Raw genomic sequence first — 17,036 nt, 5'->3', positions numbered from 1 at the left:
ACTGTTCTTTTTAATGTTTTAGTCATCAAATAATAAAAAAAAAAACACATATTCCAAAAAATGAATAAGCATACAGGTTTCCAACATTGATAATAATTCAGCATATTAGAATGATTTCTGAAGGATCATGTGACGCTGAAGACTGGAGTAATGACGCAGAAAATCTAGATTTGATCACAGGAATAAATTCTATTTTAAAGTATATATATAAAAAAAACAATATATATATATATTTTTTAAATTGCAATAATATTTCACGATATTAGTTTTTCATGTGTCCATCTTGAAGAGCATAAAAGTCTTCTTTAAAAACTATGTAAATTTATTCTATTAATATATTATGGAGTAGAAATGTATAAGTGTGATTCTTTGTGCAACCACTTGATGCCGCTCTAGTCACAGCACAGTCACTTTGTGAGACACTATGAAAATGAGCCTTACAGAGACATCAGTTCCTGTCTGTTTCAGTCCAAACTAATGATGCTATTTCATAATCACTTTCTGATAACATTATGTAATAAGCAGTCACTTTTCTTTAATGCCTCATCCTCTCCATCTAAACCATTTCTGTGTTTTCCAGGTGCTTTGGGATGCTGCTCAGTCCTGGTCAGAAAGTGCGTAACAACGACATGCACCTCCTCGACATGGTGAGGCCATGAGTGTTTCCCAGCATTCTCGTTTAACTCTTACAGCCGTACCTCAGGCTCAATATTGCATGTTTACCATAATTACCACTCTGTTGCCAGGTTTAGAAACACTTAATGGAAATATAGGCTTTTTTATTATTCATTAAAAACGTCATTTTACATCGGCCCTTGAGCGAATTAAGTAATGGCGGTTTGCACATCAAGACCAAAAACAATTAGCAGTTGAATCAAGCGTAATTGGGTTCACGGGGATTGTTAAATTAAACGTCCTACAAGGCATAATGTCATACTGTTCTCCATGTTGCCATCTGGACAGTTTAGACAAACGCCATCATTTGATGCTTTGCCCAGAAGTCTCTATATTAGAGTTGTCGATAGATTAAAATAATCATGATAATCTCATTATTTTTATAGTTTTGATGCATTCAGTTTCTCTTCTAAAGAAGCAAACCACCGTTAAGAAAGATGTCTTATTAATGCGGTCGCAGGTGGTTTTCATGATGTTTAATGAGATTCTGCCATGGAAAGATTGCAAATGAGTTTGCTTTTAATAAAAGTCCCATGTGAGGTTGATTTATCGATATCTAATTAGTCATTAAAAGGGTCTTTCTCTATAATTTCCTCCAACCACTTTTTAGAAATCACTCTCAATGAATAAAACGCATGTCAGATTAGATAAATGCGTTTGATATGTTAAATTTAACACTGTTAGGCATATTTAATGATACTTGGATTTTATCCAGTGACCCTTGTCATTATATAAGTGATGAAAACTTGTGTTTGAAGGAGTCTATGGGCAAAAGTGCTGATGGGAAGTCGTATGTGATCACTGGCACCTGGAATCCAAATACTCCGGCTTTCCAGCCACTGAACGAGGACACGCCGAAAGGTAAGAGCTAAAACGCAATCCTTGGTTATAAAAAATCCAAGGAAAATCTATTTTTTTCACACATTACATCAATATCTGTTACACCAGCTTTTCTTGATATGGTCAAAATGTCTCGTCTCTCAGCAGCTCTGAAAGCAGTGCTGATTTAATTTAGTTTTTATCTCAATTTGGCCTGAACTAGAGGTTGACTAATACATCATTATTGCCTATATATAGGTATATATATATATATATAGGTATGCCAATTTTGTATTATACTTGTGGTGTAATTTATATTATAATTCTAATGTAAAAATATAGTGATTTTAAACATTCAACTACTAAAGTAATCATGTATTTTATTTTATATGTACATGTATATACATTAAATTACAGATTTCATTAATACATTTTATCATAAATTATACATATTGTCAAAATTCCTTATTTATTTATAATTTAAGTATAATTAAAATTACGAAATTAATTAATTTTATATAATTTATATTGTAGATTATTTTTTAATTATTCAAATTTAATTATTCAAAATTCCCTTTATATTTCACAAGGCTGTCTGTGAAACTGATGACAAGAAAACATCCATTTTAAAACAAAAACAAAGCAAAAAACAACAACAAAAAAATCCCCTTAAAATATTTAAAATGTTATTCATTGACTAATTCTAATCTTCAGTTTTATCCAATTAATGTATAATTAAAATTTATAGATTTAATTTAAAAATGCCTGTTGTTTAAAATTATGTCCTGTTTATATATATGTTTGTATAAATTATTCAAATTTAATTCACTAAAAAAAAATCTCCTCAAAATATTTAAAATGATATTCATGGACAAATTCTAATATTCAATTTTAATGTAATTTATGTATAATTAAAATGTACATATTTAATTTTAAAAAGTCAGTTTAATTTTACATAATTCATATTTTAGATAATTTTAATAAATTATTCAAATTGAATTATTCACAAGGCTGCCTTTAAAGGACAAGAAAACATTGATTTTAAAACATAACAAAACAAAAATATTCTCAAAATATTTCAAATGTGTTAATCATTGACAAATCTTAATCTTAAATTTTTCTTTTTTAAATATATATCCGTTTATGTTCACTTAATACTAGTGGTGGGCATAGATACATTTTTTTAATCTAGATTAATCTCACTGTAATCTTGGAATTAATCTAGATTAAAATGGCTAATTTGAATTCTGCCGAAGGCATTCAGAATATGTGTGCTACCCAAATAATGACTAAAAGTAAATCTTTGAGAACAGGTTTCTCAAGCCAGGTGGCGCATTAGACCAGGGACTCATCTCCTGTTTCCAAAATGCATCACAGTTGTGTTGTAAATGCAGTTGTCAAGCAGTTTAACTATACAAACTTGTGTAACCAACTATTCCTGCACTGCATGTACTTCTGCGTAAAAGGCTGCGCGACGTGCGCGTTGCAGTTAAATACACAGACACGCGTGGGCATGGATATCTGCAAGTATAGTCTTCGATTAACTGCTTTGCTTTTAGAAGCGTCAATTCAGTTGTTGCATATGGTTTATCAAAGTAAATTATAACTCACGCACGTGCCCCAGTAAAAAGGGTCTAGCAACGCACCTGCCCTGAAGCAAACCCAGCGACTTCATAGCTGCATCCATGTTAGCACGTCTTGTTTGATGTGGTAATTTCACAGTAGGCATACACACAGGTTCGAAGACTCGTTCTCGGCCCCTACAGTGCAATTCGGCTAGGTATACATCTGCGCTAAAATATCAAGGTGAAAGTCATCATAGCTTGCGTAGTATAGACCCAGCTCCCAACCAAACTTTGAGAATAGATTAATGGCGATATTTTTTTTTATCGCCCGATAAGAGTCTCACATTAATGCAGCATGTTAACGCCGATAACGGCCCACCACTACTTAATACATAACTGAGTGTTTGAGGATACATGCCGAGACGGGTATTTTGACATACTTTTGTATGCATTTGTCCGTATTGAAACTCAATTCGAGGCCTGCACGCTGCCTGAGAAGCGGCTCTCTATAAAAGCGCTACACACACAACACAATTAGTTGTTAGTAATAACAATTGAGTTGTTTTTCACATCTTCTTGCGCTTGAATGCTTTAAAATCACTTAAATGTTCAAACTGGCAAGCTGTATTTGTCTGTTAAAGCGCAAGATGTGAAAGAGAACTCAATGCGGGCTTGCACGTTGCCAGAGACGCAGCAATCGACAGTCCTTATTGTCAAGTCCTGCAGTTAAAGACATTTGGGTGGAGAAAATGTTAACCAGTAATATCATAAACCCACTTTTCACATTCTAGTCAAGTACAAGCAGAAAAAAACAAGTCCTGCCTACATTATTTCCCATTGCATACTGTTTTTCAAATTCAGTGTCGCATTTCATGACTTTTACACTGAACTAAGACTTAAATCAGCTCAGGTTATTTCTCAAGTCAACTGTAGCAAGATGTCACATTCTGAGAACTGATCTCATGATATTCTCTCTCAGGTGAGCCCTACAATTATTAAAAAAGCAGACTGCTAAGAGAAACAAATCACAAAGCAGTCCAAACCATAAAAAGGGGTTGTATTATTTCAATTAACAGGAAACAAAGACGGCAACAGTTGCAGATTTATGACGGAAACGCTGAAAATAGATTCCAATTACGATAGTGTCAGGTCAGAAAAGATGGCAGTGAGGAAGATGGGGAGGTAAATAATAGAAGATCTGTGGTGGGCCCGACTGAGACGTCCAAACAGACACAAAACCACGCAGAGGTCTGTGAAATGTTTTACTGTGAGTGTAATAAAGTGTAGACTTGAAATGAAAAACTCAGTTCGTTCAGGTCGCTGAATTAAACACTGTTTAAACCGAGGTGGTTATCTGAATCTACCAGACTGGAATTAAATTTCAAAGTAAACTCCATATAATTTCACAACAGAACATTAAAGCTGCAGTTACGAGATGCACTGCTTACAGTTTGGCCTCATACCAAATCAACAATACACAGACTATGATTAGGATTACTAGTACTCTAGTCATTTGAGTCATTAAATAAAGAGACCATTACTGCTATCTGTTCCAAATTGGACCAATCTGACTTCCTTACATTTAGGGCTTTTGTTTTTTTGTTTTTGTTTGTTTGTTTGTTTGTTTCAAAATCAATGTTTCCTTGTCGTAGGTTTTATAGGCAGCCTTGTGAGTCAAATATTAACAGAATTTTGAATAATACTTAAAAAAATAAATAAATTAAAAAATAAATTTGTACATTTTGATTATACAATAAATTACATAAAATTAAGGAATATGATTTGTCAATGAATAACACAATTTAAATATTGTGAGGGGATTTAATTTTTTTAATCAATGTTTTCTTGTCATCGGTATATATATATATATATATATATATATATATATATATATATATATATATATATAAAGTGTAAAACACAACATTTATATAAACGTCGGACGTTATTCAATTAAAATTTTTAACTTTTATTATACCATAAATTATATAAAATGTAAAAATTAGGATTTGTCAATAACGCATTTTCAGGGGATTGTTTTTTTTTTTTTTTTTGCGTTTCAAAATCAATGTTTTCTTGTCACCAGTTTTTCAGGCGGCCTTGTCAATGAAATATTAAGTGAATTTTGAATAATTAATTTTGAATAATTTATTTTAAAAAAATATATAAAAATGATATAATTAAAAACAACAGAAGTTTAATTAAATTAGTAAAAAAGTAAAAACTGCAAGGAAAAGTCAGAATTGCAAGTTTATAACAGTTTTGATATTAAAAAGTCAGAATTGCAAATTTGTAACACAATTATGAGGAAAAAAGTCAGAATTGCAAGTTTGTAACACAATTATGAGGAAAAAAAGTCAGAATTGCAAGTTTGTAACACAATTATGAGGAAAAAAGTCAGAATTGCAAGTTTGTAACACAATTATGAGGAAAAAAAGTCAGAATTGCAAGTTTGTAACACAATTATGAGGAAAAAAGTCAGAATTGCAAGTTTGTAACACAATTATGAGGAAAAAAAGTCAGAATTGCAAGTTTGTAACATGCAATTCTGTGATTTAAAAATTTTTATTGTAATTTTGTAACACAATTCTGACAAAAAAGTCAGAATTGCAAGTTTATAACAGTTCTGATATAAAAAAAGTCAGAATTGCAAGTTTATAACAGTTCTGATATAAAAAAAGTCAGAATTGCAAGTTTATAACAGTTCTGAGATTTAAAAAGTCAGAATCAACATTCGTAACGCAATTCTGATAAAGTAAAAGTTGCAAGTTTGTAACGCAATTCTGAGATTTAAAAAGACAGAATTGCAAGTTTGTAACAGTTCTGATATATAAAAAAGTCAGAATTGCAAGTTTGTATCACAATTATGAGGAAAAAATTCAGAATTGCTAGTTTGTAACAATTATGAGGAAAAAAGTCAGAATTGCTAGTTTGTAACATGCAATTCTGTGATTTAAAAAATTTAATTGTAATTTTGTAACAATTCTGACAAAAAAAGTCAGAATTGCAAGATGTAAACTCACAATAGTGAGAAAAAAAGTCAGAATTGTTAGATCACAATTACCTTTTTTATTTGTTATCAAGTGGCAGAAACTGGCTTCCATACACAAACCTAAAAACATAAATCACTGTCATCTTCGTTCCATTTACTTGTGCGCTGTTGCTTGTAATTTGTTCATTTGTTCTTATTCACTGACTTTCCACTTGTCTTTAATAATCGCTGAACTTATTTGTTAGGCTAGTAGTTATTTGCCGTGGTATTGAAAATGTAATGGAGAACTGTAAAATGTAACTGGTATCTAAAATTGTGGTGTCAATAAGCTTTTTTTAAAATCAGAATACAAGGAAATATAGGCCAAAAACAATGATAAAATTATAAATGTACCGATTTAAACCACTGGCCTGAAAAAATCCTTAGCATTGAGCACTAAACCGTGATCTTTCTTTCTCCTCCAGACAAGCAGGTGTACATGACGGTGGCAGTGGACCTGGTTGTGACCGAAGTCGTAGAACCCGTTCGGTTCCTCATGGAGGCGCTAGTTCGGGTCTATCCGGCTAACGAGAGGTTCTGGTATTTCAGCAGGAAGGCCTTCTCTGAAACGTTTTACCTCAAACTCAAACAGGTAAATTTGATAGGCTTTTACAATCGAATTTCTTATTGTTGCATATCGACCTAGAAACCTTCTCGACAGGCTTCGTGAGATTCACCCATTTCTCACTAAGCCTGTGAACTGCCTATGAACAGTTATAGACAGCGATGTAGCGGCTGCACAGATTGGAGAACAAACCTTGAGGAAGGAAGTGAGCTTTTGTGAAGGGTGAATGGGAGCAGTAACTCCTGGAAGCTGTGAAGCGGCAAATGGAGGCTTTGTATAATTCGTAGCTTAATAAGAGGCCCGGCGCTCATTATCATGCTCAAGTAATTAGAGCTTGCAGCCTGCATCTCTGCCTGATTGCCTCCGTAGTTATCTTATCGCGGAGAGAAAGAATGCCTGGGCTGTAGTTAAAAGCTAATTAAAAGATAATATTATGGCGTTAGCGATAGGCCCGGCCCATTCGCCACGTTGTTTTATTATTTCGTATTTGTTTACGCTGCTCATTAGGTGCGAGGAATTAGCGTGTAATTATTCTGGCTGTAAACATCATTCTTCGCCTGTAGTACAGTTCCACTTTGCAATTAAAAATGGAAACGGCGGTTTACATAAGAGCCACATGGCACGAGGGGAGCGGTGTCAATAGAAATGTTTGTAAGAGTTAGTGGAAGCGCAGCGGTACAGGTGTAATCTCCGCCGAACGCATCAAAGGGCTGTTTTTCTATCACCACTTGTTTTCATTTCCTCCCGTGCGTGTAATTATGTATTTGTCGTTTCCCCTCAAGCGGTGGCGAAGGTGAAGCTAACTTTGAATGCGACTCTCTTGCTGCAGACTTTGAGCAGTTTGTCTAAAAAGGAGAATTCTGTAATTTATTCACCCCATATGACCTTTGTTATATTTCTTTATTTACATAATATTTACATAGCTATTGTTCTCTACGTAGTTATTTATATTTAAGTAATATTTATTGCATATATAGTGATGCATATAAATATTTAATATTTCTTAATGCGTTTCTTTGTACAAGTTAATGTATTAATATTTATAAAATTCATAAATAATAAAAAAGAACAAATATATATGTAATAGTTGTTGTTGCTGTTGTTGTGTGTACAAATCTATCAAATATAATATATTTATATAATTATTTCTGTAATTATATTAAAGTAATATTTATTATGTGTATATAAAATTAATTATTTTATTTTTACAAATCTATGACACATTAAATTACTGAATATAGTAATGCATATAAGTTTCACACATATATGTGTATTAATTATTGTTTTGTATGTATTGATATCTATTACACATTCATGCATTCATAAAATACTAATATTTGCTATTAATTTAATTTAATATTTGTATATTTAGTATTATTAAATGATTTATTGGGTGTGTGTGTGTGTATGTTTATATATCGTATAAATATAAACAATTGTATAATATTTTAATATGTACATAATGATTAATTTCGTTCTATATTATGTTGTATATTTTATAGTTAGAATTAAGAATATATATTTATATATTTATTTATATTTATAATTTGGTAACATTACATTCAGAAAATGTAACTATCAACTAATATAATATTTTTTATTATAAATAATTATATTAATAATTATTTTTAGTTTAAATTACATAATTAAATTAATTAATTAAAATGCACACAAAAATCTATAGCCCATTCCATTTATAAAATATAAATATTTACCAACGTAATATTTACATAAATATGATTTCTATAATTAGATTTCTATCTTTTTTGGAATTTTTAATATATATTGTTTTTTTTTTTTCTTTTACAAGTTGGTCACATTACATTTAGAAAATGTAAATAGCAACTATTTATTTATATATTAATTTATTTACAATAATGATTAATTATATTAATATTTGTAAATGAAATTCTATAGTTTGAATTAAATCAATGCACACAAATCTGTAATGCATTACATTAATGAAATATAATTATAAATATATAAAAAACATATGTATGTAATATTCAAGTATGATTTCTAAAAAAAAAATTTGGTGCTTTTTATTGTGTATACATTTATTTATATATTTATATCAATTTGTTAATCTCTTCACATGCAAATCTGTAACGCATTGCATTCAGAAAATAAAAAAATAATATTATATATTATAAATATTAATTTCTATAGTTATTTATAAAATATATATATATATATGCACATATGCAGTACAGTGCATTTTGGGTGTAAAAGGCCTTTTTAAAATAATTTCTATTGTTTTTATTTGTGTTTTTGTATAGTAATTGCTTCTTAAAAATTTTTATATTATTGTGATTGATGTATTGAAATGATACTGTTAATGTTGCTATGAATATACAGTAACCATTGTTGCTGATACAGCGTTAAGAAAACATACATGCATAAATGTAGAAATAGATGTTTTTTTTTTTTTTTGCATACTGTGACCCTGATGATGTACCTGCACAGTATTTGTAATGCATCTCTATGGCTTTGACATGCTGCTTTGTTTACAGTGTGTGTTTGCTCTATATGTTTGTAGGGCACAGGGAAGGGCAGCCAAGGAGATGCCATGTATGAAGTGGTCAGCCTGCAGAAACATACAGAATGTGCAGCAGGAGCACGTGGCCGCCTGCAGTCTCCCACAGAGGAAGAGGAACCAGAGGAAGGTACGCCACCGTCTAGTTCATCAGAGTGCTTTTCTGTGTTTTATGTTTGTTGCCATTTTGAGGGCTCCTCCTTTGAGGTGAACTGCTTTCAAGGAACCTTATTCTACACGTATGGTAAAGTTTTTGTGCAAAAATCACATTAATATATATTAATATTTTATTTATTTTAATTGTTAAATATTTAATAATAAAAAGTTTCAAAATGTATTATCTATTTTACTTTTTAACATTTTTCTACAGAAATATTTATTTATTATTTATTTTTATGAGCAGATACTGAGTGAACCTGTTAAGGTAATTTCATTTCCATTGAGTTTGCAGACTTAAGCCCACTTAGCCTCATCCACTCTCACAAAATACTGGAAAAATTACCATCTCTCATTTTATTCAGATCTCTTTTCACAGTGAGAGCAAGTGTATGTATATACATGCGGACATAAAAAGAACAGATTGCCTTGGTAGCAAAGCTGTAGCAGGTCCATTTGTTTTGCAGTTTTTTTCCCCCTTTATATGTCAGTGCTAACACATCAAGTGAATAAGATCATCCGTCCAGAATTTTTCCCCCCACCAAATTTTAACATGATCAACATTCGCTCCCCTTGCGTTTTCCTGCCTGAGGTTTGGCAGCACGAATCCATCGCAAGCTTTAATTTAGTCTCGGCCGGGAGCTCTAGGTGAAGTGTTTCAGCCGCCTCTCTTTTTCACGAAGCAGAGGCGGCCTGTGTTTTTGACAGGGTGCCACAAGCTGGAGATGTGAAACCCTGGCGGCTTTCAAGTGGTTATCAGCACCCATTTCAGAAGAATGGATTCCAATTTGGTTAAGTGGTATTGGCTCTCGGGCTCTGTGTGTCATCTGACCACCTGGAACTGGCTGATTTTTTTTCTCTTCTTCTGTGTTCTTTGGTTCTGCTCAGTTGATTTTTGCACATAACATGGAGTAGTGATTACATGGGTTTGAGTAGCATGTTGAATATCACTTATCACTTACTACCAAATATCCGTGAACGGTGTGATAATTGTGCTTTTTAACTATTTATCTGCAGGGCTGCTTGCTTGCGAGGCGTCCGTTATGGCACAAATGTTGTCTTCCTAAATGTTCTTACACCTGCAAAAATGGTTTAGTACATTACCAGTCAAAAGTTTTTGAACAGTTTGACTTTTAACGTTTTCTCTGCTCTTCTGCTCACCAAGCCTGCATTTATTTAATCCAAAATACAGCAATATTCTGAAATATTTTTACTGTTTAAAATAACTGCTTTCTATTTGAATATATTTTAAAATGTAATTTATTCCTGTGAGCAAAGCAACATTTTCAGCATCATTAGTCCAGTCTTCAGTGTCGCATGATCTTTCAGAAATCAGTCAAATATGCTGATTTGCTGTTCAAGAACATGTAGTAGTAGTATTATTATTATTATTATTTAAAACAGTCGAGTAAATTTTTTCAGTATTCTTTGATGAATAGAAAGATCCAAAGATCAGCATTTATCTTTTTATATATATATATATATATATATATATATTATATATTAAATACTTAATGAATACTTTTATTTAACAAGGATGCTTTAAATTGATCAAAAGTGATGATAAAGACATTTATAATGTTACAAGAAAAATGCTGTTCTTCTGAACTTTCTATTCATCAAAGAAACCTGAAAAAATTCTACTCGGCTGTTTTCAACATAATAATAATAAAATGTTTTTTGAGCAGCAAATCAAAATATTAGAAGGATTTCTGAAGGATCATGTGACTAAAGACTGGAGTAATGATGCAAAAAAATCAGCTTTGAAATCACAGGAATAAATTAAAATTTAAAATATATTCAAATTGCAAACAGTCCTTTTGAATAGTAAAATATTTCAAAATTGATTGTTTTTGCTGTACGTCAAAATCAAATAAATGGCTTGGTGAGCAGAAGAGACTTTTTTTAAAAACATTAAAAATCTTACTGTTCAAAAACTTTTGACTAGTAGTTTATATATTAGTAATATACATAACACGTGATTTAACTCCTTAGTGGGAATTGAGGGCATGGCTAGTTATGTAATTTAGATGATGTTGAAGGTTGCCAGATTTAGCGGATGTTTGCATTTTTCAAAGCATAAATACAGGAACTCCATATGTTTGCAAAACAGAGCTGGAATAAAATGCGTCTTGTTACGTACAATAGGGGCAAGATTTCCATAGGCTAAGCAATTCGTTTTTCCACATAGTCAGGTCCCATATTTGATAACATGAATGATATAGGACTACCCTAACTTTAGTAGCTCATAAATGAGTTGAATATGTATTTTTATATGAATGTTTAAAGAGAATGTATCACTGAGTCTATATCGGCAGTTTTTCTTTCAACTCAGCTTGCCAAAAAAAAATCATTAGGATATTAAGTAAAGATCATGTTCCATGAAGATATTTTGTAAATTTCCTACCGTAAATATATTAAAACTTAATTTTTACTAGATTCGTATGCATTGCTAAGAACTTCACTTGGACAATGATTTTCTCAGCGTTTTGATTTTTTTTCATCCTCAGATTCCAGATTTTTAAATAGTTGTATATCGGCCAAATATTGTCATATTCTAGCAAACCATACATCAATGAAAAGCTTTTTATTCAACATTCAACATTTCAGATTATGATTGGTTTTGTGGTCCAGGGTCACACATTTTCATGCATCCTTAATTTCTTAAACACCAACCACTACATTTAATAAATTAAAATGTGCCGTGTGTAGCTTCTCTGTGGACCTTTTGCAAATTAAATGAATGATTCCTTTTTATTCAGCCGTTTCTCATCGAATCTCATCTTTTGGTTTGTGCGGTTTGTTCCAAGCCTCGATTTCTGGGCTGTACAAGCAAGTCATTGTTGTTTTTGGAAGCGTTCGCCCTCGCCAGTTTTCTCTACCGTTTCTGAGATCTATCGGGGAGGCAGATGGGAAAGAAGATTCATCCGCCCACATCTGCTACCAAACCGCCATGTCACCTTGCGACAGAGGCTCTGCTCAAGGCTGGTCTCTCTCTCTCTCTCAGTCTCTCTGTCTCTCTCCCTATCTCAATCTCTCTCCTTGCAACGTTGCCAAGGTACTTGTGCAGTAAATGTAAAAAGAAGCCCTTTTAAAGCATTTCAAAAGAAACCACTGTGTTCCAGACCTCACATCGGGGATTGTAAAACGTACGCCATTTGAGGCTCTCGCTGGAGGTTGTGAACATTGTAAATGGGCTCAAAAAGCAGTGTTCAGTTTGGTGACCCATAAATTCATCCCCTTTTTCAGTTGTACAACCATTTCTCGTCTTTATTTAAAGATCATTAGATTTAAAACTTGCTGTAATTGCTATCTTTTTGATGCCACCAGATGCATTGCCGTTCATTTCCTCCAAACGTCTTTACAGACGGCGGTGTTGTGGACGCAGACCTTGAGATATGAGCTCGGAGGGCAGTGAGTCTGCTGGTCGGCTCTTAATGACCTTTGCGGACATTAAGTCCAAGACATTTTCTTTATCACCTCAAGGCGTGACAGTAATCTTGGCACTCCGCGGCCCTGACTAATGCAGGTGCGTCTGCCGTATAACTCACCTCAGTCTTCTGGATGCTGCAAGGACGATTCTGTCATTTCGCCTGAATGCTGTGTTTCAAAGGAGTCGTGCAGCATCCTAACATGTCCGAATGGAGTTATCTGAAGTGCTGCCCTGCGGGGAGTTGTTGGAATGATGTTTGCCCACAACGTACATGCTTTCGCAGTCGGCGACGACAGGACAGGATGTACTTTGAGGCTCAGAGCGTAGACTCTGGGTTCTGATTGCGTCACTTAGTTCTTAATATTGATTTGTTATGTTTAAATGTTACTGTCAAAGCGTGACAACAGCTGTAGTGTGGCAGAATGCTCAACATATGGCCATAATTGATGGAGCCAGTGTTTTTTTTTTTACAGTAAATGTGTGGTTACATTTACCATTGTTTACGGGCAAAACCCATTTATTTTAATAGGAATGAACAAGATCAGGCAAAAGATTTCCCAACATAGATTTCCTAAGTTCAGTCCAGAATTAAAATTTCCTGATAAGGTGTTCATGTCTTTCTTTCTTCAGTCAAAAAGAAGTTAAGGTTTTTGAGGAAAACATTCCAGGATTGTTCTCCATAAAGTGGACTTCAATGGGGGTTGAAGGTCCAAATTGCAGTTTCAATGGAGCTTCAAATGGGCTCTACACTATCCCAGCTGAGGAATAAGGGTCTTATCTAGCAAACAATCGTCATTTAAAAAAAAAATACAAATTAAAAAATATATTAAAATGTATAAACTCTTTAACCACAAATGCTCATTTCGCACTAGCTCAGCGTCCACAACTTAGCTCATTAAGTAGTCACTTTGGAAATGTCCCTCACGGTGAAGGCGAAAGTACCAACCCAGTGTTTACAAAGCAAATGTGCGAAGAAAGTCAAACAGCCTTTACAAAAAAAGGTAAAACAGCGATGTTGGATGATTTTTGTAGTTTTTTTTTTACCCTACCCTACCTTTTTGAACCGAAGTACACAGGAGTTAACTAATACTTAACGCGTGCCACTTGTTTTGAAAGTAAGTTTTATTTGAGCTACACTATTATCAATAATCATTTTTTTTGTCAGCAAAATTTTGTGAAAGTGTTGCTTACAATCAGGGATGCGCTGAAATTTCGACAGCCAAAAATTGACGGCCAGTAACGGCATTTTAGTTTTTGTTCTGAAAGAGAAAAGTGGCCAAAAATATATGCTACACCTCACGCTATGACAATAATAGCTTTGTAGGACTATACATTTGGATAATTAAATTTATAATTAAATTTAATATTTTCTTTAAGTTTTATTGTTTAACTATATATATTACAAGTTCAAAAGTCTTACAAAACTATTTTATATTATTTAATAAAATAATAAATATTTATTAAAAAGTGGTTTCAGTTTTTGGCCAAGTAGATCCGGAATTCTCTTAATAGCTGTAGTGTGGTGGATTTCTAACTCTGTGACCATGGTTGATAGAGCTTGCGTTATTTTACAAGTTATTCTGTCATTTTAATCATTTTAATAAGAATTCACACAAACAGGAATTTTGCTAAAGATTTCCCCGTTTGGTTTTCGTAATTGGTCCAAGTTGGTTATGTACATTTGCTATGTTGATCAACATATAATTTACCTTTTTTGGCCTGCAAAATATCATGAAAATATTGTTAATATTAATTTTTGTCCAAAGGCAAAAACTATGACTACATGTGCGGCCACCTGTAGTCATAGTTCTTGTCTTTGGACAAAAGATATATTTTTAGTAATATATTTAGTAAACGACAACCGGAAAAACTAAAATTTATATTTTGTCTTTTAAACATTAAGAACATTGTCGAGAACGTCGACAATAAAAGTTTGTCGACAAATATTTTTGTTGTCAAATAGTTGTTTCTGATATGATATGACCTGATCTGATCTAATATGACCTAATGTAAGGGCCTGCAGTAACGTGGCTTGACCAGTGTGGCGCTGTAGTGTAAAATTGTAATTCAGCTCTCCTAGATGCAGATTAAAGTAAACACACTGCGATTTGGAGTGCAAACACAACTGAATCAGACACTGCTGAGAGCAGCGTTCAGATGAATATGTAAATATATGCTGTATGCTTTCCTCTCAATAACGAAATAAACACAGCAAAAATGACAGCAGTGAGAAAACAGTAGTTGAGTTTATTGTTAGAATATTAATTGGTGAAATGATCGACGATTAGTCGATTAACAGTTGTAATAATTATTATATTAATCGATTAGCAAAATAATAGCAATAGTTTGTTGCAACCCTATTAAATATATAATTTAGCAAAACAAGTGTTAGGTTATTAAGTGGATAAAAAATTGACGATTAATCGTTGTAATCATCAGATTAATTGATTATTAAAATAAGCATTTGTTGCAACCCTATTAAACACAATTGAACAAAAACAAGTGTTAGAATAGTAAGTGGTGAAATAACCGACGATTAGTCGATTAATCGTTGTAGTCATTAGATTAATCGATTATCAGAATAATCATTTGTTGCAACCCTATTAAACACATAGGCCTGGTTTTACAAACAGGCTTAGACTAAGCCAGGAATAAACCATAGTTCAATTAGGACATTTAAGTAATTTTTTATAAACCTGCTTAGAAGAAAAACATTACTGGTGTGCATCTTGAGACAAAATAAAGCCACTTATATATGTTAAGATCAGTCAGTGCAAGTTTCTTTCAGTTGAAACAGCTCAGACTTACATTTTAGTCTAGGACTAGCCTTAAAGGTTGTATCAGCGATTTCTAGGCTGAAACATAAAGTGTCAAATTCAGCTGAGCTTTCTTCACGATCCGCTCGCTGCCTGCCCCATAAATTGTCTGTGAAAAAACCGCGTCTCTCTGGTCAGCCTAGGGTCCGAGATATGCCAAAAAAACAATCGGCACTACCAACCTTTCCACAGATAAACAAACAGTGTTCCAACCAATCAGTGTCAGGGGTTTGGTGTTGTGGACTTTCGCTCCGCCTCCCTCACATCCCTGCACCAGTAGGAAAGTCCACAACACCAAACCCCTGACGCTGATTGGTTGGAACACTGTTTGATTATCTGTGGAATAGTTGATAGCGCCGATTGTTTTTTTGACATATCTCGGACCCTAGGCTGACCAGAGAGACGCGGTTTTTTCACAGACAATTTATGGGGCAGGCAGCGAGCGGATCGTGAAGAAAGGTCAGCTGAAATTGACACTTTATGTTTTAGGCTAGAAATCGCTGATACAACCTTTAAGCCTTGTCTGTGAAACCAGGGATAATTTAACAAAAAAAGTGTTAGAATATTAAATGGTGAAATAATCGACGATTAATCGATAAGCAAAATAATCATTTGTATTTGTCATCCTCTCCTATCAAAATGCTGGCTACAGATACGGAAATGCAGAAAATCGAACCTGATCCAATTTTTTTTTTAATGATGGATGGAAGTTTCGGAGACAGTAAAATGTAAAATGTGATTGACACAACATAAGGTTGTATTTATTTTTTTAACGTGCGACTCGGACTCAATGTGCAATGACCTTAATAAATTGTATGTAATATACATATAATTTAACAAAAACAAGTTCGCTATTGAGATTTATTTTAGATCACTGTCCATGTCCATGTTTTGCCATGTTTTTATGGAAAGAGCATATTCACACATTCTGACTAGGGAGTTCATTTACTCACTTGCATCATTTTGCGCAGTTGTATTATACAATATTATATTTATGTCTACATACACTCTTAAAAATAAAGGTGCTTCACGATGCCATAGAAGAACCTTTTTTTTTGTCTAAATGGTTCCATAAAGAACCTTTAACATCTGAAGAACCTTTCTGTTTCACAAAAGGTTCTTTGTGGCTAAAGAACGTTCTTCAGATTATAAAAAGGTAAGAAAGAGATGGTTCTTTAAAGAACCTTTGACTGAATGGTTCTTTGTGGAACCAAAAATGGTTCTTCTATGGCATCGCTGTGAAGAACCTTTTAAAGCAGCTTTATTTTTAAGAGTGTATCTGGTTAATCTTCAATGCCCTCTAAACATCTTCCAAAGCCTTTTAGTTTTCATTTCAGCTGAAGTGAATCATTCTCTAAATACTATTGACCTAAATGGATCATATTCTTTTTCGATTTTGCTACATTTTTAGCATGTTATTCATATTTGTGCTGTTGTTTT

The 17,036-nt window shown here is 33.0% G+C and overlaps 1 protein-coding gene across 1 annotated transcript in view; it reads left to right on the top strand.

Moving 5' to 3' along the window:
• The window catches only part of LOC141338068 (rab GTPase-activating protein 1-like), a 32,167-nt gene extending 19,046 nt beyond the window's left edge, over positions 1 to 13,121 (top strand). The window contains exons 8-12 of the mRNA XM_073843636.1: positions 581 to 647; positions 1,434 to 1,536; positions 6,516 to 6,682; positions 9,195 to 9,321; positions 12,961 to 13,121. Of these exons, the coding sequence (XP_073699737.1) occupies positions 581 to 647; positions 1,434 to 1,536; positions 6,516 to 6,682; positions 9,195 to 9,321; positions 12,961 to 13,121 (625 nt within the window). The remainder of the gene's footprint in view (positions 1 to 580; positions 648 to 1,433; positions 1,537 to 6,515; positions 6,683 to 9,194; positions 9,322 to 12,960) is intronic.
• Positions 13,122 to 17,036: the final 3,915 nt, after the last annotated feature.

The sequence above is a fragment of the Garra rufa genome, chromosome 7 (assembly GCF_049309525.1).
Source record: "Garra rufa chromosome 7, GarRuf1.0, whole genome shotgun sequence".
In the NCBI taxonomy this organism is placed as follows: Eukaryota; Metazoa; Chordata; class Actinopteri; order Cypriniformes; family Cyprinidae; genus Garra; species Garra rufa.
Note: the sequence above shows the minus strand (reverse complement) of the source record. Positions and strands in the feature narration are given on the sequence as shown.